Source organism: Zeus faber, assembly GCF_960531495.2.
Source record: "Zeus faber genome assembly, chromosome: 21".
NCBI classification, from domain to species: Eukaryota; Metazoa; Chordata; class Actinopteri; order Zeiformes; family Zeidae; genus Zeus; species Zeus faber.
The window spans coordinates 14,235,537-14,262,050 of record NC_137208.1 but is presented as its reverse complement, the minus strand read 5'-3'; the positions used below and the strand labels follow the sequence as shown (position 1 = coordinate 14,262,050).

Genomic DNA, 26,514 nt, shown 5'->3' with positions numbered 1-26,514 from the left:
CTTGTTAACCGCCGGGGGCCAACCACTGGGGCTATCACCTCCATGATTGTGAGCCAGACGCCTCGCGGCACATGGGAACACAAAGAGCAGGCGAGGGAAAAAGAAGGAAACTAATGCTCTCATTTCCTCTCCTTTATCTGTCCTCGGTGTTTCTCAGCCCCCGCCGCCCGCAAAACACACCTCTAGTCCTCTAGTCTGTTTGCCTTTTTCTTTTATCATATTTTGTTTTGTGGGCAAATTCAATCAGGCCTTCCGTCATTGCGTAATTCGGTATATGGGATGAAATCATTATGGCGGCATAAAGTATTTTTACTTGACTTATTGTCGTTGCGTGATTGGTCCGAGGGAGAGGCCAGGTGCGGAAATAATCCTTCACATCACATTACCTGACTGCTGGCTCAGAGAAGCTGCACACAATGGGGGGAAAAAAAAGCAAATTGGCTGCCGTATATAAGGGAGAATACACTTCATTTCACTCTCTATTTCTCATTCTATTAGCTCCCTAATCAGACTGGAATGAGATTCTGGATGAAGGGAGATAGGGGAGGGGTGAGAGAAGGACAGAGAGGTGAAAATGAGAGAGAGACCCAAACAAGGGTATCGGGACTCCAGTCGAGCGAGGGGAAATTTTATTTTAAGGATAATTCATGGTTCAAGGTTGTTATTGTGAGACGCGCAGCAAAATAGTTTGAAAGCGGATATTACATCTATAAAATCGTTATGCATAAATCTAGCCACGACATTGTCGAAAACAAACAAAGAAAAAAATTCTCTCCTTCGCGGCCTGTGAATGACCCAAACAAACAGCACCATGATGCAAAATCTAGCGCTTTATATAGGGCACGAGGGTAAAGTAGTTTCCTTTTATTGAGTGTGAAGAGCAGTAGAGCATCAGTTCTACCTTCTTAGCTGGAGGGCAGGTATACATCTTTGACAGCTTTTACATTTTCAGGAGTTGAAGGTTTTTTTTTTGTTTTGTTTTTTTTTGCCAGATCCTGGGCAAGACAATCTTGTTTGTCTGACAGAAGGGGTTTTGATTATACCCTTGCACAAAGTCTCACCTGGAAAACGGTACATCACCAAAGGTGTGGAACCCGGTACTTTCAGGGACAATGCCAGACTAATACTTTCCCCCCTTTATCCTACTTAAAGCCCCCAAAGGCACAACGGTGAAAAATAAGACATTTTAACCCGCGCGCATAGACGATGACAGGATTTGGTTTGTGCATTACTAGTATGTAATTAAAGGGAGGGTAGACTATTCCTCCCCGTGTGTCTCAATGAGGCCTGAAGCTGGCAGCTCGATGGATGGCGTGCCAATTATCTCAAAGCAGACCCGTTCAGCTGTGAAATGATCTCTTCTCACAAAATTTGCCACACGACCTCTTTCTTCCCGCGTGTTAATTTTCATATTTGCACATCAGAACAAGTATCACACCCTCACCGCTTTTGATTGATGCCATTTATTTGCTTGAGTCAAAGCCATATAAGTAACTTATCTATTTAAATAAACCTTGCTTGACAAGCAGAGAGAGAATGGATTTGAAATGAAGCCAGCCAGTACATCCATCACTCCATTCATCTGTTTTTCCTGTTCAGGGTTGCAGGGGTGAGCTAAAGCAAATTCCGGAAATCTAATGTATTGACGGGGCGTCAAGTAACCTGTGCGAGGCCATGATTTCACTCTCTGAGACATTTAAAGGCGCACTGTTAAGAATCTAGCGGTGAGGTTGTCAGACCGCAATCAACCGAACACCCCTCCACCGCGGCGGTGCAACATGGCGGCCTCTGTGGAAGAGACGGTGGCCGAAATTTTGCGAAAAATGCGAAGTCCCTCTTCAGAGCCAGTGTTTGGTTTGTCCCTTCTGAGGTACCGTAGAAGAAACATGGCAGTGCAGCATGGCGGCCTCCGCAACGCGTACCCGCGCCCATGTAGATAAAAACTGCTCGTTTTACGGTAACAAAAACACGATTCTGATTTTCATTATAGATATTTACAGTATATTATATTATATTCCATTTCAGCCAAGTCCTTTCTGTACATTCTACACACTGCACCTTTAAATGGCTCCTTTAGTCGGATAGGATGCCCTAAAAAATGAGGGGTTAAAGAGTAATGATCAACTTCTGAGCTTGTTGAGTTTTTTGTGCACTGAGGGGGCTATGGGGTGCAGACAGACCTATGACCCATCTCATTACAGGTCTTTGTGCCAGCGGTAGCAGGGCATTCTGGCAGAGAAGTGTTGAGTAATTAGGTCACTTTACCAAAGTCAGCCCTTTCCATGCCAAGCATCTGACGGGTTGGATGAAGCACGGCAAGTCAGCAGAATCCTGAATACCACCATATGAGAAAAGAATCCGGTCGCATTCCTCATTGTACATTCCCCCAGAACCTATTACGTCTGTGGCCACATGCACCAAAATATGAGTAGTGCTTGGATGTCTCCTGTACAACCACAATGGATTGTCCAAAAGGTCTAATTTATTTATAGAGTGCATGGGAACCTCACCACAACAGCATCATTCATCTCCAACTTTGAAGTGACAGAGTGGGGATGGCCAAAATAACGGCAACACTGCGTGAAAAAGGAGCTTAACCTTGAAATAGCTAAATCACATAATAATCAAATTTGATATGGGAGCTCTAAGGTAAAATGAGCCAACTAACAGAGTTCCAAAAAGGCTAAACAGCCAGCACCACAATTATCAACACATCAATCACATACAATGCTGAATTATGAAATGTTCCAAGGGGAACAGTGTCAAAAATCCTGACAGCTTCTGCCAAACATGGACAGTTTGCATCAGCATAGAGGCTCAGTGGTCACATATCAAAGCTCACCAACAGGATAGAAAGACACTTAACAGGATCATGATAAATGGCGCAGAAGTGCGGCCTCAAAAATGACACCATAATTGAATTGAATCAACACCTCTGTCACACAAAGCTGGGCTTTAAGGCAGGGCCGCCCATTCAGAAGCTGCTTGCATCCAAGGCCACTGCACAAAGGTGCATAACCAGGTGAGCAGGGAAGCCAAGGTGAGCAAGAAATTGATATGGTCTCGTGATTTAACTTTCACCCCGTTTCCTTCATCTGAAGGGATGATGTTTGGGGGATGCAAAATAGTTTTCTTCAACCCAATGGATTCCTTAAACACAAAGGGGGCTCAATGAACACAGCCAACTGCCTACCAGGGCCTCCCCAATCACCCGATCTAAACATCACTGAACCTTTATGGGAAACTCTGGAGGTAAAGGGTACAAAGAAGATTTCTGCTTCCTTCATCCCTTAAAGAACTGGAAGCTTTTCTTCTTGAAGAATAGGGCAACATCCAACTAAACACAGTTTCCGACTTGTATGACAGCATTTCAGGAAGGGTTGCAGCTGCTCTAGGGGTGGCCCTCCTCCTTCTTAGGTCCTTGATATGAGGTTTGTGGTGTTTCTTACCCACTTACCCAGCACCCTGTGTGCTTCATATTAAATGTTATAAGACTGTAAAATGTATTTTTCACAATAAATGCTTGAGATAATCCATATTTTAAAAGCACCTTATCAAAAACATCTGGCTATAAATATTTGATTATTTTCAAAATGACAAAGCCAAAATAAAAAAAGGCCAAAAACTAAGATACACTCCACCCAGGGCTAATTCAAAACACTGGTAATATCCAGTTTGAAGTAGATATGTCTTTAACAAGGCATGTCCTAAGGGTTATTCCCCTACTGGATTGTGTCCTCAGAAACTTAGACAGGGTATGTAAGCCTTATCCTGCCTGTGTCTACAAACACACATTAAATACTCGTTACAGCATAATGTGGATAGCCAGACCACACATTTCTGGGATTAATGAAATGAACACTAATAATGAATGGCACTGTTAAAAGACCAAGGCTGGGTTCAGAGAGAGAGAGAGAGAGAGAGAGAGATCAATAGGGAACACTTATCCCTTATAAGATTAAGAAAGCTAAAAAGTAGTGGAAAGAAATTGCCATCGAACATTATGCTGATTTTCAGAATGGGGTCGAAGATAGTTCTTGCCTCAAATCAAGAGGATCGCTTTGACAGTCGCTGGGGATTACGCCTTCCTTCCGCCAAAGGCAAGACCAAGATCTCATCAAGTGTAATTCTCCAAAGCTTGACACAAATTCCATAAATTTCCACCCTCTCCAGGATAGCACATCTTGTGAAGAACAACCTGGCTACCGTGGCAGTACACAACTTTAAAGGACTCAAAAATGCGAAATGGTTGAAAATATGCTCCATGATTGAGCAAGGTCAGATTGCTCGCTGATTAATAAATCTGATGAAGATAGTATTTTCTCATAAGGTACAATACGTAATCATTTGCATTCTCATTTCTTATAAGCACGTACACAAAGACCATTGCCAGGAACATAAGGGCTAACTGAAAGCAATATTGGAATACAATTAAAACTATTAGTCACTGAGAGATTGCATCAGCATGCTATTAGAGACACCTCCATTGGCGAGTAACGTCAAGTCATATTCCCTTTATCACAGTTAGGGATTCAAGGCTATTTATTTTATTTTTTTTAACCTTTGCTGTCAGCATGCTGGGCATACAACAGAGTATTTGTATGCTATTGCATGTAGGACAGAGTTAGTCTGCAAGTGGAGTTTAACTTCTCAGCCTGCAATGCAACTGTTTTATTCATGCTTTAATCGTCAAGAACTGCTGCAATAACTCTGTGCTGTGAACGACCTGTGGGACGACAAGAGCAGTTGTTTTTTTTTGTTGTAAAGAACCGCCACCAATCCCCCTCTTTGGAAAACTGTTTTACTGTGTTTTGGTCTTTAAACAAATAACTACTCCAAGAGGGGGAGAATCACCACGGGTGTGACGAATAAACATAGAACCAAACAACAACATGTACAAGGAAAAACATAAACATCAGATGACATGTATCAACAAAACAGAGTTAATTAAGTCCAGGAAAACTGGAACAGCAATTTGGCATATGGCCTCTTCCTGTCATAGTTATGGCAGCAAATGAGGGAGGAAAGGAGAGGGGTGTAACCAGGAGGGTGTTTTTTTAACCAAAATATCAACATTGCCTTCACTTACATTGCCTTCACTAACATTGCCTTCACTTACATTGCCTTCACTTTTGTAGTTTCACCAAACATTAGGATTTTTGTGGGAGTGTATGTGTTCTAAGTCAATATGAGTGGTATTCAAATTGCAGACGTGTGACGGGCAAGATCGCAGCAGCCCGCCACACTCCTGCCCACATAGCTCGCACCCCACCCATCGCACGAACCCTGGGCCTATTGTGTGGCGTATGTATTTGAGTTCTGGCACTGCGAGAGATAGGCGAAGCACAACCGGATCAGCGCAGGGGTGCAGCGGGCCGAGCAGAGGCCATGCGGAGCCGGCCTGGGCCAGACCATGCCCCGGCGCCCCCACCCCACCCCCAGTACCCGGAGGCACCCAACCCACAGCAAACAGGCGCAGAGCGGCCTCGAGGCTTTTTGACGGCCATAATTACAGGGCCATTTGACAGGCCTGCGCCCTCAGCAAGGGGAAATTCTCAAAGTACCCCAAAGAGGAAAAAAGTAGGAAGATTTTTGGAGGGAGGGGGAGGCCTCTGAAGATGGAACTCCTTTCCAAGATGACTCGTAAAATACACAGACAAAACAGTACAACTGACATCAACAGAACAAATCAGGAAATCTGCTTTCAGTTGACTGACACAAGCGGAGGCACTTTGCATAAATGGTAACATACTCAGGGCACTCTTGATGACAGCAGCAAGTAAGACAAACACAGGCCATCAGTGTTGGAGCGAAGGCGAGCTGGGATTGTGCTACAGCAAGTAGAACCATCTGAAGCATTACTCTTTGAAGACCCTAAAACCGCATAAACCTGTGTAATTCTCAGTGTAGTGGCTTGGCGGGAGGACTCTTGTGCCAAGCATCATTGACGGGCAACTTCATACTCCACTCCGGCCCAGAACGGCTCAGATTAATCAAACGGTGTGGTGTCTCGGAGTAATTGGATTCAAATCAAAGAACAATTTACAGATAAGACAAAGCAGTGGAGGGTAAAATGAAGCTCCTTCACCAAAAACAACTCCAAATGGGATTCTTATTGGAATGTGCTTAGCTTCTGATATTGGGCAATATTTGATTTCTCAGGCAGCTTTCTCCCTTGACAGGCAGTATAGACATCAATAGGCACGTCTCCCTTGTGCACGAAAGGCATTCTTTTCCATCCTTTGCGTCCCATATTTCAGCAATAAAATCAATATTCATCTTCAGCGCTTTTCATTTTCCACTTCATTTTCCGTGCCTGCCAAAACTAGACTTGTTAATAAAAATATTGTTCTCTAAGGGTTTCCTTTGAACAGGGGCTAAACAGTTTCCTCAGTGATGGGGGCTATGAATATGGTTGTGTTTGCATTTTTATGAGAAACCACCTTTGTGTAGAACTGGGCAAAACACACTTTCTTATCTTTCAGAAATTAATAACACGCACAAAGTACACAAACACTCATTCCCTGGAATGCGTGCTTATACAGCGCACCAATTTATGTGCACACAGTCGCCCACACACACACACACACATTCACACTTACATGAACACATGCTGTACATCAAATGTCAAGTTCAAATAGAGTCCATTTCATGTTGTTGAGCGAAGGCCTCGGACTGGGCCCGTCTATGAAGCGAGATAGAGTGCAAGTCCCCAGTGCAATTCACCAGTTTGCCGATCCCCTGCAATTTGTCGAAATATCACATCTGTTAGGGGGCAGTGGCTCAGGAGGTCGAGCCGGTGGTCTAGCGATTGTAAGATTGCCGGTTCGATCCCCGGCTCCTACTGGTAGCGTGCTGAAGTGTTCTTGAGCAAGACATTTAACCCCCGGACGCCGCAATATGGCACCCCACTGCTCCTAGATACGTCAGTTACCTGGATGGTGAAATGCATTTTATTGCCTCAGTATTTGTACTCTGTACAACGACAATTAGTTGAATTTAATCTTTCAGGGTGCAGAGTTTTGTCACCGTATCGCTGTTGATACACTCCACAGCGAGCACCCTCGTTCGTCGTTGCAGAGGTTCTTCTTCAAGTTCAGACTATATTTAAAGTAAACTTTCCACTTTGCTGTCCACCAGAATGTCGTGGACTACTCCGTGTAAGCGATGTTGTGTCATATTAAGCCTACTAAATGAACCCATAAGAGGGAGGTGAATATCTAGCCCTGTGTGGCATGGTCTTGCAGGGGCCACTGAAAGGGGTCGTTCATGGTGGTGATCCGGCGTCCACATCGCCACAGCGAGTTGTGTGACGGCGTTCAGTTATAGGTGTTGCGTGACAGAAGTGCAACAAGCGATCTAATTCCAATCATGCTACAGAATTACAGGTCTTATGGGCTGTAAACAGCATCTACATACCAAACACGGCAAATTCTAAGCTGATTACGAGTCACACTTGCCCTGACCCTGACATGCAGCAAGTAAAGACTTAGGAGGAAAGCCCCACTTACTCCAAAATAAACCTCAAAGTTGACCACCGCGGTCACCGTGAACTGAAGTGACCAGTGACCAGATTCATTTTCTTTATGTAAATCCTGAAATTGCATTATTTCCAAAAAATAATCTGCGATTAAGTTACATTTCTGTAACATATGCTCTAGATACTTGAAATACTCTTGGCACCCGCTTTGGCCAAATAATCAGTTAACATAATATTTAATTTCAACAAGGTCGGATGCAGAAAGCACACATTGCCTGACTTGTCGGCTGATGTAATGGATGAAGTACTTTTTGGAACTGACAGACATGTGGTAACTTCATGGCAAATGTTCATTATACAGTGTTAACATAGAAGGCATTATGACTTGGGTTTTCATTAATCACTCGTTTTGGAAACTCGCCACCGTCACAAACCACTCCCTTTGTGAAGTATTAAAAAGAAACCATCTTACTATTATATGCAGTTTTGAATGTCTTTCTGTTATATTCATTATTCGCTGTTTCTTTACAATTAAACGATTTGTCAAATAATGAAGATAATTGCTAATGAAGTTAATAGTAGTTTAATCGGTTATGGTCTTCCTTTACTGTTTACATGACCACTTGTTTAATTTGCAAATTCTCGTCCCAGACAGTAGGCAGCCTTTTTAAATCAATAAAAATATCCAAACTGTTTTTATATAATCAGCGTGAGAGGGCCTCCATTGATTAATTAAAATGACCGTACCAAGATGGTTTTTTTTCCTTTAATCGTTTACGTTTGGACCGTCGCGCGTTCCTTATTGCTTTCCTCCTCCTTCACAGAAGAAGAACGCCGGTGTTTGGCTGAGTCTCAGCGTGCTGGCTTCCTGGGGAGTGATTCTGCTGTCGGCTCGCCTCTACTGGATGGGCAACAAGCCCCCCAACTTCTCCAACTCCGATAACCCCGCAGCCGACTCGCCGCACTTCCTGACCCGGACCCTGACCTTCCTCCACCTTCCCGCCGCCAACACATGGCTCCTCCTGTGCCCAGACAAGCTCAGCTTCGACTGGTCCATGGACGCCCTGCCCTTGGTCAGGACCTTTGCTGATTGGAGGAACCTGCAAAGCGCTGCCTTCTACGCTTTATATTTTCTCCTGGCGTGGTTAGGTCTTCGCGGCCCTGCCTCCACAGCCAAGGAGGCCAACGGGAAGGCCCCGGTGTCCAATGGGAAGTCCTTTACAAATGGTAATGGCTACCACGCCCCGGACTCAAACCACAACACAAACGCGGATAAAGCGTCCCCAAAGACCATCCTGAATGGGTCGGTCAAGCTTCACCACTGCTCCGTACGGACATCCCTGCCTCCGACAGAGAACATAGTGGTATTCTCTTTAGGCCTCCTGTCGTTGCCCTTCTTGCCGGCCACCAATCTCTTCTTCTATGTCGGGTTTGTGATTGCAGAGAGGGTGCTTTACATTCCCAGTATGGGCTTTTGTTTACTGGTTGCGGTTGGCGTAAGGGCGCTGTACGTCAGACTGAGGACTAGAGGCTGCAAGGTCTTGCTGTTCTGCCTCTGCACGGGACTCGTGCTGCTGAATGGGATTAAAACGCTTCAAAGAAACAGGGATTGGAGTAACGAGGAGAATCTCTACAAATCTGGGATTAGTGTTAATCCCGCTAAAGGTGAGGATAATTGGGGAAAATATATTTGTACCGTAATACCAAAATGCGCCTCCCATTTTCAATCGGAAAATTCCCAGCAACGAGTTTTAATATTTGGAAGATATTACCATGCCACTGACTGATGTATTTCTCCCGTAGCTTGGGGGAACTTGGGAAACGTACTGAAGAACCAGGGCAAGATGCAAGAGGCAGAGAAGGCGTACAGGAACGCCCTTTACTATCGAGGAAACATGGCTGACATGTTGTACAACCTGTGAGTATCAGCGATGTTTCTTTAAGCATCTCCATAGGGAGGGGTCTTGGTTGCTCTCATTCACCAAGAGAGGCGGAGGAAACAGATCCCGAGGCCGGAAATGGCGGCACCGAGGGAGAAGTTGAAATCCGGTGAAAAAGAGACGGAGAGCAAAGAACTGGGAAGAAATCGAGGCGTGTGCCCTGTGGCCTTCTGCCGTTGGTGATTTGACTCCCCAGCCCGGGGGAGAACATGAAGCTACTTCTAATACCCACATTAACCCGAGGTGTCAAAGGTGCCAAAACCTCATACCAGCTCCGTGCGTCCCGCTTTCTGTTTTTCTTCCCCTGGCCGTCGCCGATCGTGTTACGCTTGTCGGAAAGCTGGCAATACAATGTCAAAGGAATGGGCGGGCGGGGGGAAATTAAGTTGTTATTGCGTTCTCGAAAATAGAGATGCCATTTCAACATGATGGATGGTGGCTATATTTGAGTAAGGTGTACAGAGGCTGCCCGCGTATTGTGTTTTATTTTGATATCTTATTTCAAAGGGCCGTCTCCACCGTGACACATTGAATTTAGTCTTGCTGAGAAGAACACATGTCCAGTAAAGCAAAGCCGTTTCCTTTGTTCAAGATTTGATGGGTCTGGTGTCCACTATGGATTTTAATAAGGTCATTTTTTGTGTCTTTTCCCTGTTCTCCAGCGGCTTGCTGCTACAGGAGACCGAGCGATATTCCGAGGCGCTGCGTTATTACAAACTGGCCATCGGGAGTCGACCAACCCTGGCATGTAAGTAGACCCAATGGTGATTACAAATGACAGATTCTAACACATTATCCAATTGGCTTGAGTTTTTGTTTGGATCCATTTGATACGTGATCAGGGTCCATTATCCAATCCCCACCATGGTCATTTTAAGTACTGAATGAGGTCGTTTCTCGCCGTTTTGTCATTCTGTGGGCCCCGCCGGGCCATTCCAGCCGAACAGGGTAATAATGAGACTCAATCTCACTCTCCACTGCTCATGTGTGGAGTAAGGGTCACTCCCACACTGTATCATTCTCTGGCAGAGGACAGTAGATTTTTTTTATTAGTGGGTGCTGAGGGTAGCATTATTTTCAGGACCCTTTTTCAACTTTGTAGTTTCTTCCCTTTATGTTATACCATTTTCTATGTCATTTCTTACCCTGCTACTCACCGACGTTTCCCTTAAAATCGTAAAATGATCTGAAAAAAAAAACGGAAATAAAGAAATCGGAATAATTCCTTGAAATTCAACAAAAGTTACAAATATCTGTGAAAGCTTGCAATTTCGCAAAACTCACTGCAGCTTTTCTGCATGAATAAATGGCCCAATCAACTTAGGTCACCGTGAATTTGTAAGTTTGTTTTCTAGACATTGCTCCTAAAACTCAAGGAAATGCACAGTATTTTAAATTTTTGTAACTTTGAGTGGTTCATTGCTATCAAAGTGAAAAAAGATGAGTAGTGAAATATTTCCAGTTTTTCGTGTAATGTGCAAAATGCGTATAATCATAGGAGATGATTACATTGTGACTTTCTTCATTGGTTGCAGTCAAAAATTCCCTTGCAAATTTTGCCAATTCCTGCACTTTCTCTGCAAAACAAATGTACATATACAATTTCTCAAATTACATGTTTTGAGAAGTCACTGCAAAATCAAGCTGTTTTGGTTGCATGCTCATGATATTTCCTGTCTGATGGACCTCTGTTCTCCGCTTTCTCCCTGATGAACAAGACTTTAATTTGTCTCCAGACTTGCTTTTGTCTCTCCCGCCTTCTAATCTAGACCTCGAATGATCTCTCTACAATATGGCTCCCCTTCTCTCCCCTTCTTCCTGCAGCGGCCTACCTCAACACGGGCATCATCCTGATGAACCAGGGCAGCCTGGACGAGGCGAAGCGCACCTTCCTGACCTGCGCCGACATCCCGGACGAGAACCTCAAGGACCCCCACGCTCACAAGAGCTCCGTGACCAGCTGCCTGTACAACCTGGGGAAGCTGCTCCACGAGCGGGGCCAGCAGGAGGTGAGCGGGTCTGCTCCGTCCACAGGGCGACGTGGTACAGAGAATACTAATAGAAGTTCAACTCCCTTCCCTTAATTGCATTTAAAACCCATTAAGGAGAGGCCAATGCTCACGCTGCTCAAAGATGGAAGGAAAGATGGTGGATTGCCTTCCACTTACTGTAGAAGTACTGTTGATGCAACCCAATTTTTTGCTTCGTTTTAATTTCCACCAACTATCCCTCATTACTTTTGTGAAAGTAAAAATCTACAAGAAGATGATTCAATTATACACTTTTGTGTGTGTGTGTGTGTGTGTGTGTGTGTGTGTGTGTGTGTGTGTGTGTGTGTGTGTGTGTGTGTGTGTGTGTGTGTGTGTGTGTGTGTGTGTGTGTGTGTGTGTGTGTGTGTGTGTGTGTGTGTGCATAAAATGCAACTGTATAATTGAAGTATATATCATAGAATAAAATAATAGCAAATAACAAAACATGGCCTCATTTACCTAAATAGTAAAAGTATAAATTGAAGTCAGTTATTTCCATCCCCTTTCTTTGTGACAAACTAAATTTAGAAGAAGCTCATTGTAAAATTCTTTGAGTGTGTGTGTGTGTGCGTGTGTGCGTGTGCGTGCGTGGTATGAGAAAGGTAACTCATAAACTAAACTAAGTGCTGTTTTTTTTTATCTGGATTTAAACCGCACACTCATGAATAAAAGCACGACTTTATGCAAGGCGGGAGTCTGGAGTTCATAGAAGACGGGAATGAATGATTTTCCCTCCACCAGACTCGGCAGCGGCATTAAGTCAAACACGGCCCCTCATCATTTTCACGTCTGCGACATTTTTAACATGGTAATTATGCTGGAGCAAAAACACAAGCGTCGCTTAGGAGAGCTTACCCGCCATGTTCCCCGCCGCAGGAGGCCCTGTCCGCCTACAAGGAGGCCGTGCAGAAGATGCCCCGGCAGTTTGCGCCGCAGAGCCTGTTCAACATGATGGGTAGGTTCCGGAACCGGCCGCCACGCTCCACACTAAAAATGAAAAGCCCATCTCAGAGTTTCATCTATAGAAGGTGTTCTTTTGTAGTGTGAAAACGGGGTGGTATCGGACCATGTTTACAAGATAAGAAATAAAAATAAAATTAAATTAATAAAAATTAAAAAAAATATTAATAAAACAACAATAGGAACACTTCCCTGGGTGGAAATTCAAATAGCGGAATATTAATTTCCACGTGCAAAATTATAATCCAGAATCCAGAGTCCAAAATGGTATAATAAATATCCATGTGCAACGTATAATCAATCCAAAGTGGTAGTGAACGGGTCCAGATGTCTGTGCGCATCTGGAAGACATTCCAGACCATAAACTCCTCAAACACACGTGGTGAACCCTAATGATTTGCATTTGTTTTGAGCTCTGATTGCGAGCGAAGCGACAAACAAGGCGTCAGCGTCGCGGCGTCTCGCCCTTACAGACAAATCGTTCCCCAAGATGTTTGGAGCCAATTTCTGAAGACTCGAGGAACGTGTCTCGGATTCAGCCTCCGCCACCTGCTCCGTCCAGACGGCGCAGCGGCGCGGACGTGCATCGCCCTTCAGGGGATTAGAGTTAATCCGCCCATTAAGTCACGTCCTTCCTTTTGTTATTCCAATACTAATTGCATTATTGGACTGATGGAATGAGGGCGGATTACATGGCGATGTCTGTGAGGATTATCTACATAGTCTGGAGGTTCGGGATTGGGAAATTAAGGGATACGTTGTTTGGTTAAGTGTGACGTCTGCGGGGGAGGGGGGGCCGGTGGAAGCCTCTCTCGATCTCGATGCGCAGTTCTTTTCACTTCCTTCCTGGCCTGACGGCACGTCGGTTTTTTTTCCTGGGATCGGGGGAAAATATTGTGCTTTCTGGCGGGGGAAGAGTATTTGTTTGACCATTCGGGGAACGCCGAGGACGAGGGACGACACAGTCGGAGCTTCCTTATCTGCCTCGCACCTGCTGGGAACCGAAACCGAGCCCCGTTCCGCAGTGACCGGCGGCCTTCCTATCTGTTCACCGGAAAACAAGATAATATTCAACATAATAGGGGGGAAACAAAGGCCAAATCTCCACTAAACGTAAAATCCGAGCCATTGGAATTTTTGTGGCTTTAAGCTTGTGTAACACGCTCGAAGGGAGATTTTAAACTGCTTTTGGAGGTCGTTTCACTTTGGAGTTAATTGTTTATTATTCCCCCCAATTTTGTACCATTTTCTATCATTCTGCTCGTTTTATTCTGTGCATTGCAAGTTCTGTGACCCCCGTCATTTTTTATTGGTTTTACTATTCGTTCCTATTTCTTGTGTTTATTAACCTTGCCTATCTGAGAGGTTACTGTGTTCTGATGCTGCTGCCTTGGCCAGGTTTTTATTAAATGACTCCAATGAGAAGGTTTAAGTTTTAAATTAAGTTTTAACATGGTCTTGAAATTGTACTTGCAGAAAGATATCAAAGATGTCTAGCCTTGCTATGTTTGCTTTTCTGACGTTGAAAGGCAGGCAACGTACGGGTCCATGCGACCGGTGACCAATGAAAAGATTTGAAAAGGCCCGCTCCTAAACAGCTACCAAAAAAAGCCCATTTGCAAGAAATATATTGTTACGTTCAGATCTATGGCACTTCGTTTTTTTTTTTTTTTTTTTTTTTTTTTTTTTTTTCCCTGATCTGACATTACAAACCTGGAGACAAAATTAGTTGGTTTTCCAGAACTCGACCCCTGACCCTGACCTATGTGTCTGGTTGCAGGGGAGGCCTACATGAGGCTGAACAGGCTGGAGGAGGCAGGACACTGGTACAGGGAGTCGCTCAGGTCCAAGCCCGACCACATCCCCGCCCACCTGACCTACGGGAAACTGATGTCCATAATCGTGAGTCCACTTATCACTCTTGTGTTGTAACTGCGAAATATTTTACGCACGGACCCTATTTCTCTCCCAGGCGGACCATGAAGCCAGAACCTCTTATCTTATGGCTGATTTCAGGGCTTAACTACCTGGCACAGTATAATTAGACAGGACTTGAGGAAGGTTGATTTATAATGAATATTGAGTGCTTTTTTTTTTTTTTTTAAAGCGCACTAGAGCACGTTGATTCTGTTCCACTGATTTCTTTAAAGCCCCAGGAATCGTGGTAATTGTTGAGGGGCGACAGATTTTTAACTCTAGAAAGGTGCATGCTGGATTTTGTGTTGTTTACAGGAATGTCATGAATATGCGATAGACAACCATAATACAATAGAATAAAAATAGAAAATAAATTGCCAATATGCAGTAAACCTAAAAATGTACTAAAACATTTGAAAAATTGACAATGTATGAAACAAATAACAAAAACAATTAAAAAATGGTAGAAAAATGGCAATATGAAAAAAAATAAACAATAAAAAATAAACCAACAGGAAAAAAATGACTATGCAATTATCCAAAAAATGTGCATGAACAAGAACAATAAACCTCAATGTACAATAAACAGTAAAAATTAACAACAAACGGGAGAAAAAAATAAACGAAGTATTTTTTTTTAAATTTTAATATATATTACGGCCTAATCTCACTTATCTCCACTAGCCGTTACACTGTCTACAGCCTAGGACTGGTTGAATGCCTGCAAATGGATGCATAGAATGAAAGCCCTGGTTATTAAGCTGTGTGAGTGTCTGTCCAGCATTTGAAGGTCCCCACCGCGGGGAGTTGGTTGAGCGCAGGGAGATTCTCAGCACCACTGCACAGATGTTAAGACCTTTGTCCTCCTGACACCTCCCTCATTCCCATTAGATAAAAAAAGACCCCCCCCCACCCCAAAAAAAGAAAAGAATTGCGGAACAACACATGTTTTACTAGCTGTTTAAGGTTTACCCACGGGGGGTTTTAAAATTCAGAAACGACCTCGGCAGCCTCAGTCAACTCCCCAGCGCCGTTTGACCTCTCGCCCCCCTTCCCCAGCCTCAGGTGCTGAACCAAGATGCGAGCGGGGCTTGAGCCGCAGCTCGCGGGGACACGTGCGCGTGTGAACCGACTGAGACCCGTTGACGCACGGAACGGATGGACACACACTCGCAGCTGCTGCCCTTTAGGGGTTCGGAGTGTTACTTTTACTCATTTCCACATTCTTGTAATCAGATTTGAGCATGTACACACACACACACACACACACACACACACACACACACACACACACACACACACACCCATGCATACTCAAAACAGGTTCAGATTAGTGTTGCCCTGAATGACTGGACATCTGCCGTGTTCCCCGAGGCTCTAGGCCCCAAATATCTGGCCCCTAAAAATCCCTACCGAAAGGCTTAGGGAAGAGGAGATTGAATTGGTGTCGGACAAGGGGTCAGTGGATCGTCTTATAATGTAATTACACCACTTCCTTATTGGATGACTTCATCAGTTTGGGTTTTGATGTCCTCGATAAGTCTGCTGAGCGAGGGAGTCACACCGGGGGCCTTGCACAGCGGTTCACACCATTTTGAAGTGTGCATAAGAATGCTGCGTCTCACCTCCTTGCAGTTTTAGCCTTGAACCCACTAGGTCCGACTGCAGAGTGAAATCAGCCGCGTCAGTGGCCGGGCGGGGCAGAAAACATGGCAGGGCTTTTTACTTTCTCAACCCGGAATTTTCCACCTCTGACGGGGACAACGTTTGCACTTTGATGTGGGAGTTTTCAGAGCAGCATGAGTCAACTAGCAGAGTTCTAAAGAGGTAAAATGGTCCGCAGGGACTCGAGGGGTAAAATTGTCGCTCCCCCGAAATTGCAGGAACATTGGTCACAAAAACCTGCGGAATGATTTACTGCGTCGAGGGGAGCGGTCTTTAAAATCGGTACAGAACCTGCCAAACACGGACGGAGTGCATCAGCAAAGAGGCTCGGCGGTCGCCAGTTGAACCTCTGAGTCGGACAGCGGATAAATGGCGCAAATGTTCAGCCTCGAAAAATGACCACGGAACGGAATCAGGATCTCTGTCCCAGTCTCAACACAATCTGCACATGGTGAGCTTCCCAAAGCCGGAATTTATGGCTTGGCTGCCGTCGGGAAACCGCTATGGCCAACGTACAAAGACTTAAGTGAAACCGCTATGGCCAACGTACAAAGACTTAAGTTGGTGTAAGGAGAGGAGCACAAGACCTGGAGCCTGGAGAATAATGGTCTGATGTGTCATCTTTCACCCTATTTCATCCAGATGGGTTAATGTTTAGAGAAATCCAAAAGGATTCCTTCAACCCACAATGTCTGTTGCCAACCGTAAAACAAGGTGGGCAGCCATCCCGAGGGAGACGTCGGGTATTTGACTGTGAGGCCACTTTGAAAGAGCCCCCTATGTAAGTGCCCCCTATGGTGCAAACACTGTTCCTTCAAAACGTTCCCATATCCTAAGATGATAATCACATCCGACCCATTGCTAAACACATTTTCATGAGGTTTCATGGAACGCCGGGGTGTGCTCGACCTACTCTACCCTTCCTAATCACCTGATCTGAACAGCGTTGGACCATTCCACCTCCATCCCTCAGAGAGCTGTAGACCTTTCTTCTCGTGGAACCGGGTTCAAGGTCCCACCACACAGTTCGCGACTTGTGTGAGAGCGTTTCTAGCAGGATCGCAGCTGTTCTGAAGACAGGGTGGCCTTTCTCTCTCTCTCTGGTCCTTGATATTAATGTATTACTTGCCGTTCCCATTATGTCGTGCAACCTTACTGTATTTTGATATGGATAAAAAAACCAAAACCTGAATTATTGCAGAGGTGACTGAACTTTTAACCTTGCGTTCTGATTATTCCACCTTCGTAAATGACAGGAAGAAAATAAGAGTAGCAAAGAAGAGAGTGATAAATAAGTCATCAGTCAATTGACAGCCAGACACAAGCATGGAAGAATCTAATGAACCAAAGCCATTTCCTCCTGTCTCGTGTTGAAACGCCAACTCCACTGGCAGCGTGCATGCAATCAGTGCTGTGGCGTGAAAATAAAAGATTTTAATAAGCTGAACCTTTTGTACAAAGGGGCAACATCTATCAAAGCTTTGTTGCAGGGCTTTGGGGGTGTGTGTGTGTGTGTGTGTGTGTGTGTGTGTGTGTGTGTGTGTGTGTGTGTGTGTGTGTGTGTGTGTGTGTGTGTGTGTGTGTGTGTGTGTGTGTGTGTGTTGTCCACAACGCCTGGCCTTTTAAATGTAAATGGGGTATTTATAGTATAACAAATGGCCCAGGGATACAAAGACGTTGATTGTGGCTATTGTAAACGCAGAGCAGCTGGTGCAATTGTAATCATTTATATCTATATTTGCAATAAAAATATAATAAAAATTAATTTGTTTTCAATTTTATTTCATTCCTCTCCTGCAGGGGCAGAAAACAGAAGCGGAGAAGTACTACCTGAGGGCCATCCAACTGGACCCAACGAAGGGAAACTGCTACATGCATTATGGTACTATTGCCCTTCAATGGTTGTATTTTGCAAGTTTTTGTATGAAAATATACATTTCTGATTGGGGGGGGAAAAAAATAACCGTTTCTCTTTAGGGATTTGGTATTATTTCGTAATCATCTGATCCAAACCGCTTTCAGAAAATACCTGTTTATTGGGTTGGCGGGCTTTTTAGAATAGAATCAAGCTCCAACAGAGTCTCTAAATAAAATCTCACACTCGACACAGTTTATCTGACATTTTTTAAACAGCCGAGGTAAACTTGAGCCATTCTCGCTTCAACCAGAAGTAAAACATGATTCTGTACTGAATGTAATCCCCACGCCACGTTGAAGTGAGATTTTCTCCATCAGTATCCCCTTTCTGCTCCGTGTCTCTATCTGCAAAATACCCATTTAGAAATTAAATATGTCCTGTCCTCAGTGAAACAGACGTTGTCAGCTTCTCTTCATGCCAAATATCACTCCTTCGCTCCTTCCACGCGTCCCCTGGCTGTACATTTCTGGGTACCAGGTGTGTTTGGGGCGCGACGAGGGTTTTTGCTTCCGTCTTTGGACTCTTTTTTGTCTTTTGTGTTCTCGGACTTGTTATCTGCTGGCCTCTCGCTACCACTAGGGGCACTGTTTATTGGGACGATTACATCACAATCTGACTGCTAGTTTGTCTTGTTTTTCTTTTTTTTTTTTTTTGTATTCTTGCCTGTGTGCATCCTTTTTTTCGATTAAATGTGGAGGTTTGTGTGTATGTGCACACACATAGGCACACACACACACACACACGCGCGCACACTCACCCGCACACATACAGTCTGAGACACAGTGTAAGAGAGAGCAAGGAAATGCAGCTCGGGTCAAAGGGTCAAAGCTCACTGCTGAGGCCAAATAACAAAGGCAAGCCCCCTTTTCCTGCCATTGTGGCTGGAAACACATGTTCAGGTGCAGGGAGCACACATGTACCGTACACACCATCTGGTCATTACTGTTAAAATGAGCATACAGGACCATATAGAATGGCGTTTCAGCCCGTTTACACCTTTTTCAGAATCTGTTTAATGGGCCGGGATTTGTCATTTGTAATTTGTCTTGGTAAGAGTTTGGTAGCAGTCGAAAACGCGTTTAAAAAGTCTAATAAATATACCAACATTTCGTGACTCCACTATTAATTATTATATTAATTATTATATATTATTTAATTATTATATATAACATTTATTTTAATTGGTAATTCCATATTTTCTATTTTCCTATTTGTGTAACAAATAGAAAATATGGTAAAATAAAGTATCTTTGAATAAGTAAGTAAGTAAAGCGTTATTGATACAGTTTAAAACAAACTGTTACAAAGTGCTTCACAAGCAACCAGGTGGCATAAATAGAAACAAAATTAAAACATTCGGAGTGGCCATAAAACAAAGGTTGCACTTAATAAAAGCCTATAAAGTCAATTTTTAAAAGTATGAAATACGGAAGAAAAACAAACACACTTAACAAAACAATCGACAAATTTAAACAAAGATAATTCTTTCTATGGAAAAACACCATATTGTCCAAATTTTCCGAACCCTGAAAATAGAGACAATATTATAACTGTAACATTGTAGTGTATATTTAACTCGAAATGGATGGATGTTCCTAAACCCCTCCACGCCCCCCTCCTCCGTGCCGGAACATCTGGGTCCGGCTCCTCTAGTTAATTTATGTCTGCCAAGCGAACCCCCCTGGGAGACCCGGCCAGGTGGTTTGGACGGGGGAGAGGGGAAACACGCGCACACACACACACACACACACACACACACACACACACACACACACACGCGCGCACCTCCGACTCATCTGTGGCTCTCACGCCCCGCCGAGCAGAACCCGCTCGCTCCTCCATCGTCTGTTGCATTTTCCTGCGACGCCGTCCCTCACCGACGGCATCCTTCTCTGCTGTTCAGAAACAACCGCGTCCGCTCGGGTGATTTTGCATTTTAAGTGAGACGTCCGCTTACAAATCCCCCAAAAATTGAATCGATTCTCAGCAAAAGCTACGATTTGCGGATCCGTTCCATCGGGGGTCCTCAATCGTGGGGTCGCCGTCCCAGGTGGGGTCACTTGACACGGGTCTTGGTCTCGTGGGACATTTCTGCGACTCTTGGTAAATTGATATTTGATTGATCTTTTTTTGTTTAAAAAAAAAAATAATTCAGTTAACCCTTCCGCAGCCCCTGCACCCAACTAGCGCGTCAGAGCAGGAAGTCGCGGAGACACGCGGTAGCTTGCAATAGTAAGAAGACATTTTACGCTTTTCCACTCTGCAAACACACGTCGAGAGACCAATCAGAAACCCGACGTAAATCTGCAGGAAATACCATAATAACAGATTTCATCTGGATAAGCTACATTCACTTAGTCCGATTTCTTCTTGGTGGTAACTCTAATAACCATGATGTAAGTTCCTGTCGACCACATGACATCATTGGACTAAAAAAGAGTTCAATAGGTTTGAAATAGATCATCATTTCAAACTATTCCATTCGGAGCTCCCCTCATGCCCTGTGAAATAATAGTGTGTGTGTGTGTGTGTGTGTGTGTGTGTGTGTGTGTGTGTGTGTGAGATACACTTAAATCCACATGAAACAGTTTCCTAATATGCAATGTGGAATATCTGCACTTTGACCAGTGCATTGTCAGTTTTGAAAGAACAATAAGAAAGATTCTTATTTAACCCCACATATCAATTAAAAGACATAAAACGTGCGGTGCTGGCTCCAAAATAACAACAACAAATGCTGTTTCGGGACATAAAACCGCCCCCTCGCCCCCAGCGCGCTTTACATCGATATGGCACCTCTGAGCGTGATCTACAGCACGGATCTAAGCTCATCCCTCCTTCCTCCCATTCATCTTCTTCATTCTCCTCCTCCTCCTCCTCCTCCTTACCCCCCTCCGTCTCCAGGTCAGTTCCTGCTGGAGCAGTCTCGTCTGGGCGAGGCGGCGGCCATGGCGGAGCGCGCCGCCGAGCTGGACAGCGGCGAGTTCGACGTGGTGTTCAGCGCCGCCCACATGCTCAGGTCGGACGGATCGGACCGTGAAGCGTTTCGCCAGACAAAAACAAAATAAAAAAAGAATCCACTTCTCCACATCGGCGGCACCATAAGGGCTTAGCGTCATAAGCCAAGGAGGCGCTTCGGAAGAGTCGGTTTTTCTGGAAAACCGCCTCGTTTGCGCGGGCTCCCGCAGCGCCGCGTCGCCTATTAAGGGCGGATTTATGTAGCGTGCAGTCATACTAAACGTCCCTTCCGTGGATATCTGTCGTAATTTAAAGCGGTAAATATTTACGGTACGCGGTATTAAAAGTGTAATGTATAAGGCGTAGACATTGGAAGAGGGTCATTCCATCACTGATTGGACAGTTCGGCAGTAAAGAAGGGGGGGAAATTGGCAAAGCCCGCGTGCAGACTGGCGTGACGGCTTTTAAAAAGGTCCAAAATAAGGAATGCAAATCCTCCCTGCTCCGTGCAAGAACCCGGAAAATACTGAAAGTGATTCGCTTTAATTCCTTTCTGCTCTACATATCTGGAAAAGCCATTAGCGCTTCTCCACAGCTCCACAAAGCTCCGCTGCGGAGGCCCGGGCTGGAACTTGAAAGTCTCGCGGCTCGGCGGAAGGTTTTCTGGCTCGGGGAGGGCGGTGGTAAATCTACGTGACAGATCGTTCCGCCTTATTCCGGGGGCCCTGACAGCTTATTTTCATCTCGGAGCCCGCCGCGACACGTACTCAAATTTATTAAGCCTGGTGCGACCGTCACTTAGATGATTATGATTATGGCTGGCGGATTATGAGCCGGGAGTCGCTCCGGCGAAGATTTAAAAACGCGGAAACCTTGTCGACGTCGGGATCGGACGACTTGAGGAATTGCGATATCGTCGCTCAGCGTGGCTAACCGTGAGCCGTCTGCTTTATTGGCCTTGTAAAAATTTCATCGAGTTTCCACGTCTCCCTTTATTATTATTTTGTGTTTTTTTTGCCATTTTTTTAAGCCGTGGCTTTAAAAATGAATCCCTTGCGTTATCGCTGAATTGTTATTTTAAGCGGTGACGTCAAGTAGGTATTTTTAATCCAAATGTAGTATGAGGAATTGGTGATGACCATTGGTGCGTTACTACAGACTATTCGATTTAAATTAAAAAAAAATAATAAAACATTTTTCAGTCTGAGAGAAAAATAAACATAAAATGATAAAAAAATATAATAAAGTAAATATATATTTTTGGACAAATATACACAAATGGCTGAAAAAAAACCCGGAAATAGTCAAATATATAGAAATATACAAATGCAATTCTATGCACAGGATAGGCTATGGGTATATAGGGTGTAAAAAGGCTGCATAATTTACATTTGATGCTGGGGATATTTCGCGTCATGAACAAGCTTCCCCTTCACCGCCTGGCCGTCACAAAACGACGACGGATACGAACCTCTGCGGTGAACTGGGGCTCACCCTGACCGAAAGCTGCTCACGTTCTCGTGGCGTTCCGCGGGTTTGTACGCCGAACCCGGGGAGAGCGATTCCGCCTGAGTCACAGCCCCATGAATATTAACAACCATCCCAGGAACCAAAGCTCCCTTTGATTTCATTAACTTTGGGGAAAATAAAACCGTGCGCCCACCCCCCCCGCCCCTGCGCTCCGGCTACGGCTTTTTCATCCTGACGAGCGACGGCCGTGCCGGTGCATCTCCAGCGTTGTTTTCTATTCTCTGCTAAAAAAAAATAAATAAAAATAAACAATGAGATAAGTTGAAACAAAGGTTACGCTTTGATTTTCGCGGAGCCCCCCCCCGGTCCCCCGCGTGCCGTCTCTCCACAGTCTTCGGCGGTGGTGGTGTTGTCGGGCCTGTTTTTCTCCCTCATTTTTTTTTCCGCTCTCGTCTGGTTCCTTCCCCCCCGCAGGCAGGCCGGTCTGAACGAGGCGGCGGAGAAGCAGTACGACCGAGCCTCCAGGTTGAGACCCGACGTGAGTATCCGCACTGATGGTACCCGTAGGCAAACAAAATTGTTTTGGGCGGGGGGAGGGGGGAGGAGTGATGAAAGGAAAACTCTTAAAAGCCTTATTTTTCAATCGCTGGGAGCCGATGGCCACCATGTTTTTCGGCGACACAATTGCCCTTCTGTGTTCCAATCACGATTCCAATCTCAAAAAAAAAAAAGAGTCGAAAACCCTTTCACGGCCGCTAATAGTTCTCACATTCAACGTGAAACTTGAGCTTGTTCTTACGAACACAGAGCCGCTGTTCGGGCTGGAACCGATGAATTAGTGGAACCTCGCAATTTTGATCTTGCAACACAAGAGCTGGTTTCCGTTGTTTATTGAATTTAAGTGGAATTTTTAAACATTTTCACGGCCCACCCGCCGAGCCATCAAGGCAGACCTCAACAACCTTCACCAGGTTGGGGGAAAAAAGAAAGCTTTCCCTTCCTATTTAAGAATAAGCAGTGCGGCTGCACCTTGCATATAAGCCCAATTTGCGGGAACGTCAATTAGACGGAGGCCGTTTCTTCAGACTTCGGTTCAGGGATTGAACCAGAAGCCGCAGCGATATCCTAAAAAACCTCCCAGACGCTATCCAGATCCCTGTGGCTGTCGATGCAGAACATGTAGCGCTGTGCACAGGGAGAAAGGTCTGCACCAAAATGGCCACATAAGTCAGGGGGCACGCAGTCGCCGCGCAGACTAACATGACGAATGACTGCAGGAAGCCCCATCTAGGTCTGTCTGCGAAACCCTAAATCACCTCTCTCGGACCGGGCCACGCGCCCTCATCCTTTGAAGCGACTGATTGATGCGCCGCAGCGAGGAGAGGGGAGCCCCGGTTTACCCAAAGGCTTTGCGCCCGTGTGTGTGCCTGCGTGCGCAGAGGGAGGACTCAAGTTTTCCTTGCATGTCTAAGTGTGATGAGCATAAATACAAAGTCCTGTGTCGTCCAAGATTTTCTTTCGATCCCCAGTCACATAAAGCAGTTTCAGATTTGCACTTAAGGGAAAAATTTGGTATTATTCAATGTAAGACTCAACATAAGACGTTTTTGATCATCGGGACTCAACCCGAGTGATTGGCCTCAAAATCTTTTCAATTGTATTAAAAGATTTAAATCCACTTGGCAGTCGACCATAATAATAAGCACAGTGACGTTTTTGGTGGTTAACAGGATAGCGGTCCTGTTACCAGATACCAGATACCCTGGGAATATTTAGCCGCAATAAGTGCGTCGTGGCAGCGAAGAGGTCGGAAAACACTAGGGCAGGCGAACGACAGGCCTCCAAATATCAGCCTAATCCAATGGGATCGAGATGATGAAAAATGGGGTAAGACGCGCTCAGGAAGGCAGCCCTAAGTGGGTTTAATGAAAAGAAGATTGGGCAGGAACTACTAATTTTAAAAACCCTGTGGCACAGGCCTTTTCTATTTGAAAGGATGGGAGAAGAGGTTAATCTCGCCAAAGGCTTATTTCGGGGACGCTCAAAACAACTTCTTTTACTTCTTCTTTTTTTGTTTCTTTTTTTTTTTTTTTTTTTTTTATTAATGCAGCAATTACCTGAGCAATTTGAATCGGACAACCTCCCTTTTGATTTTGATTTTTATTTTAATGTTTTTTTTTTTTTCCCCCTTTGTATCTATCGCAGACGCACCGGCCATAAATCAGCGTCTCGGCCATAAGAGAGAGGAATCGCAGATTAACCGTCTGGCTCTCTTCCTGTGTAAGCAGGACCCGTGTAAACACGTACCATGTGAATTAACGTCTCTGCTCAGTGTTTGTACTCATCACCCACCCGGGGTTGTTTACAGCGCTCGAAGAGCCCCCGTTTATTCAAGTCGGGGACGACCCGGGTCCTCCCACGTGGTTTCGAAAACGTACACAAAGCGACCCCCCCCCCTTTTTTTTTTTTAAGTGTGTTTGGTGATTCCCGCGAGGAAAAGTCAGAAAGTCAATGCGTTCCCAGGGAAACGGGTGGCATCTGGGAGACGAGGTGCGGTGGGAAGTTGAGGATGAGATTATTTTTCAGGGGGGGTGTTTGCCGCGGACCCGCTGAGCGTTCGGTCCATGATCTGGGGGGGGGGGGGGGGGGGTTTGCAGATTCCTGCGCCCGAGACTCCGGTTACGGCCAGGTGGTTTCACTTTGCCACTTCAAAAGGGGCACGATTCGGCTAAACGGGTAGTCCCTTAAACATGCTGCTACATGGATTTCTCGGTTGATATAAAACATACCTGCACACACACACACGTACACACACACACACACAGGTCAAACTACTGTGCGCACCTTCACAGTTCTTGGTTGGAAACGAAGCCGCGGGCTCGACAAGCAAACCTCTTTGATCCGTTCGGTTTTAGCCCTCGCTAGGCTGACCTCAAAGAGACAGACCTTCGTTGAGCAATAAGCTTGAAGGTATTATCCCTTCTTCTTTTTTTTTTTTTTTTTCTTTTTCTAACGCCTGCAAGAGAGGCCCGAGCCGGAGCCGGCTACAAGGGTTAGGGTGATTGTTAGAACCCAGGGCGGCGTACAACCCAATCACACGCTATCACGTCGACATCTTCGCCATAAACCTCGTAACGTCGGTTTTTTTTTTCTAACGGCGACGTGGACGGGGCCGGCGGCGGGGCAAACTCTGAAACGTCGAGAGGGGCTCCCGCTGTTTGAAGTCTAGGAATAAGGAATTATGAGGAATCATTTAGTCCGCTGGAGGCGAGCATCACCGGCGGCCTTGCCCTGCTGTAATCCACCCTAAAGGAAGCTTGGCAGGCTTCCTGAGATACGTCTCGCATATCGGTCTGTGTCTAATATAGCGCGAGGGGGAGCACAGTCTTGGCCAAAATGGAGGATTTCAAGGGCGCACAGTGGCCGCGGCAGCGGGACTGAGAAGCGGCAGGCTCGGGAATCCTCCAACTCGCGCCTTAGCATCTCGACACGAGGGCGTTCGTGTGATAAAGTGTGATCAGATGTTATTCAGTACACGTCGCTTGATTGTGATTGGTCAACAGCGGCGGAACAGCAGTCAGTTATTTTGCGAATAACGACCACAGTCCGTTAACTATGACCGTCACCACGGGTAACCAAACTCCCCCATGACGCCTTCCGCCGTCTTCCACTCACGCTGTCGGGGTTTTTTTTTTTTTTGTTTTTTTTGTTTTTTTTCTCTGTCTCCCTCTCACAGTACCCCGCCGCTCTGATGAACCTCGGCGCGATCCTCCACCTGAACGGGAGGCTCCGGGAGGCGGAGGCCAACTACCTCCGAGCGCTGCAGCTCAAGCCCGACGACGCCATCACCCGGTCCAACCTGCGCAAGCTGTGGAACATCATGGAGCGACAGGGACTCAGGACTAAGCTCGAGCCCGGGGCGCCAAAGGAGGAGGCCTCGAACTGAAACGGAGGGGGGTCGTGTTTTCCAAGGAACAGGAGCCTCGGTGAGACCTGTGGTTGCGGTTGTGGATTTATTTTTTATTATTATTATTATTTTTTTTTTTAAAAGGCTGGAGACTAAGAGCTATCTTCATTTCAAGGCCTTCTCCTCTGAGTGTTTTAGAGACTCGGGTCATCGTGGAACGGCGACGTTTTCCCTTCGTGAAAGGTTCGGGACGTTTTTTTTAGTCCGTG

At 45.4% G+C, this 26,514-nt stretch overlaps 1 protein-coding gene across 1 annotated transcript in view; it reads left to right on the top strand.

Moving 5' to 3' along the window:
* LOC307246638 (protein O-mannosyl-transferase TMTC2-like) overlaps positions 1 to 26,284 on the top strand; it is a gene marked incomplete at its 3' end in the record, with an annotated part of 53,085 nt that extends 26,801 nt beyond the window's left edge. The window contains exons 3-12 of the mRNA XM_080022624.1: positions 8,305 to 9,145; positions 9,284 to 9,398; positions 10,083 to 10,168; positions 11,245 to 11,429; positions 12,327 to 12,405; positions 14,191 to 14,312; positions 17,793 to 17,874; positions 20,815 to 20,929; positions 22,813 to 22,876; positions 26,075 to 26,284. Coding sequence (XP_079878750.1) covers positions 8,305 to 9,145; positions 9,284 to 9,398; positions 10,083 to 10,168; positions 11,245 to 11,429; positions 12,327 to 12,405; positions 14,191 to 14,312; positions 17,793 to 17,874; positions 20,815 to 20,929; positions 22,813 to 22,876; positions 26,075 to 26,284 — 1,899 coding nt within the window. The remainder of the gene's footprint in view (positions 1 to 8,304; positions 9,146 to 9,283; positions 9,399 to 10,082; positions 10,169 to 11,244; positions 11,430 to 12,326; positions 12,406 to 14,190; positions 14,313 to 17,792; positions 17,875 to 20,814; positions 20,930 to 22,812; positions 22,877 to 26,074) is intronic.
* Between the last annotated feature and the right edge of the window lie 230 nt (positions 26,285 to 26,514).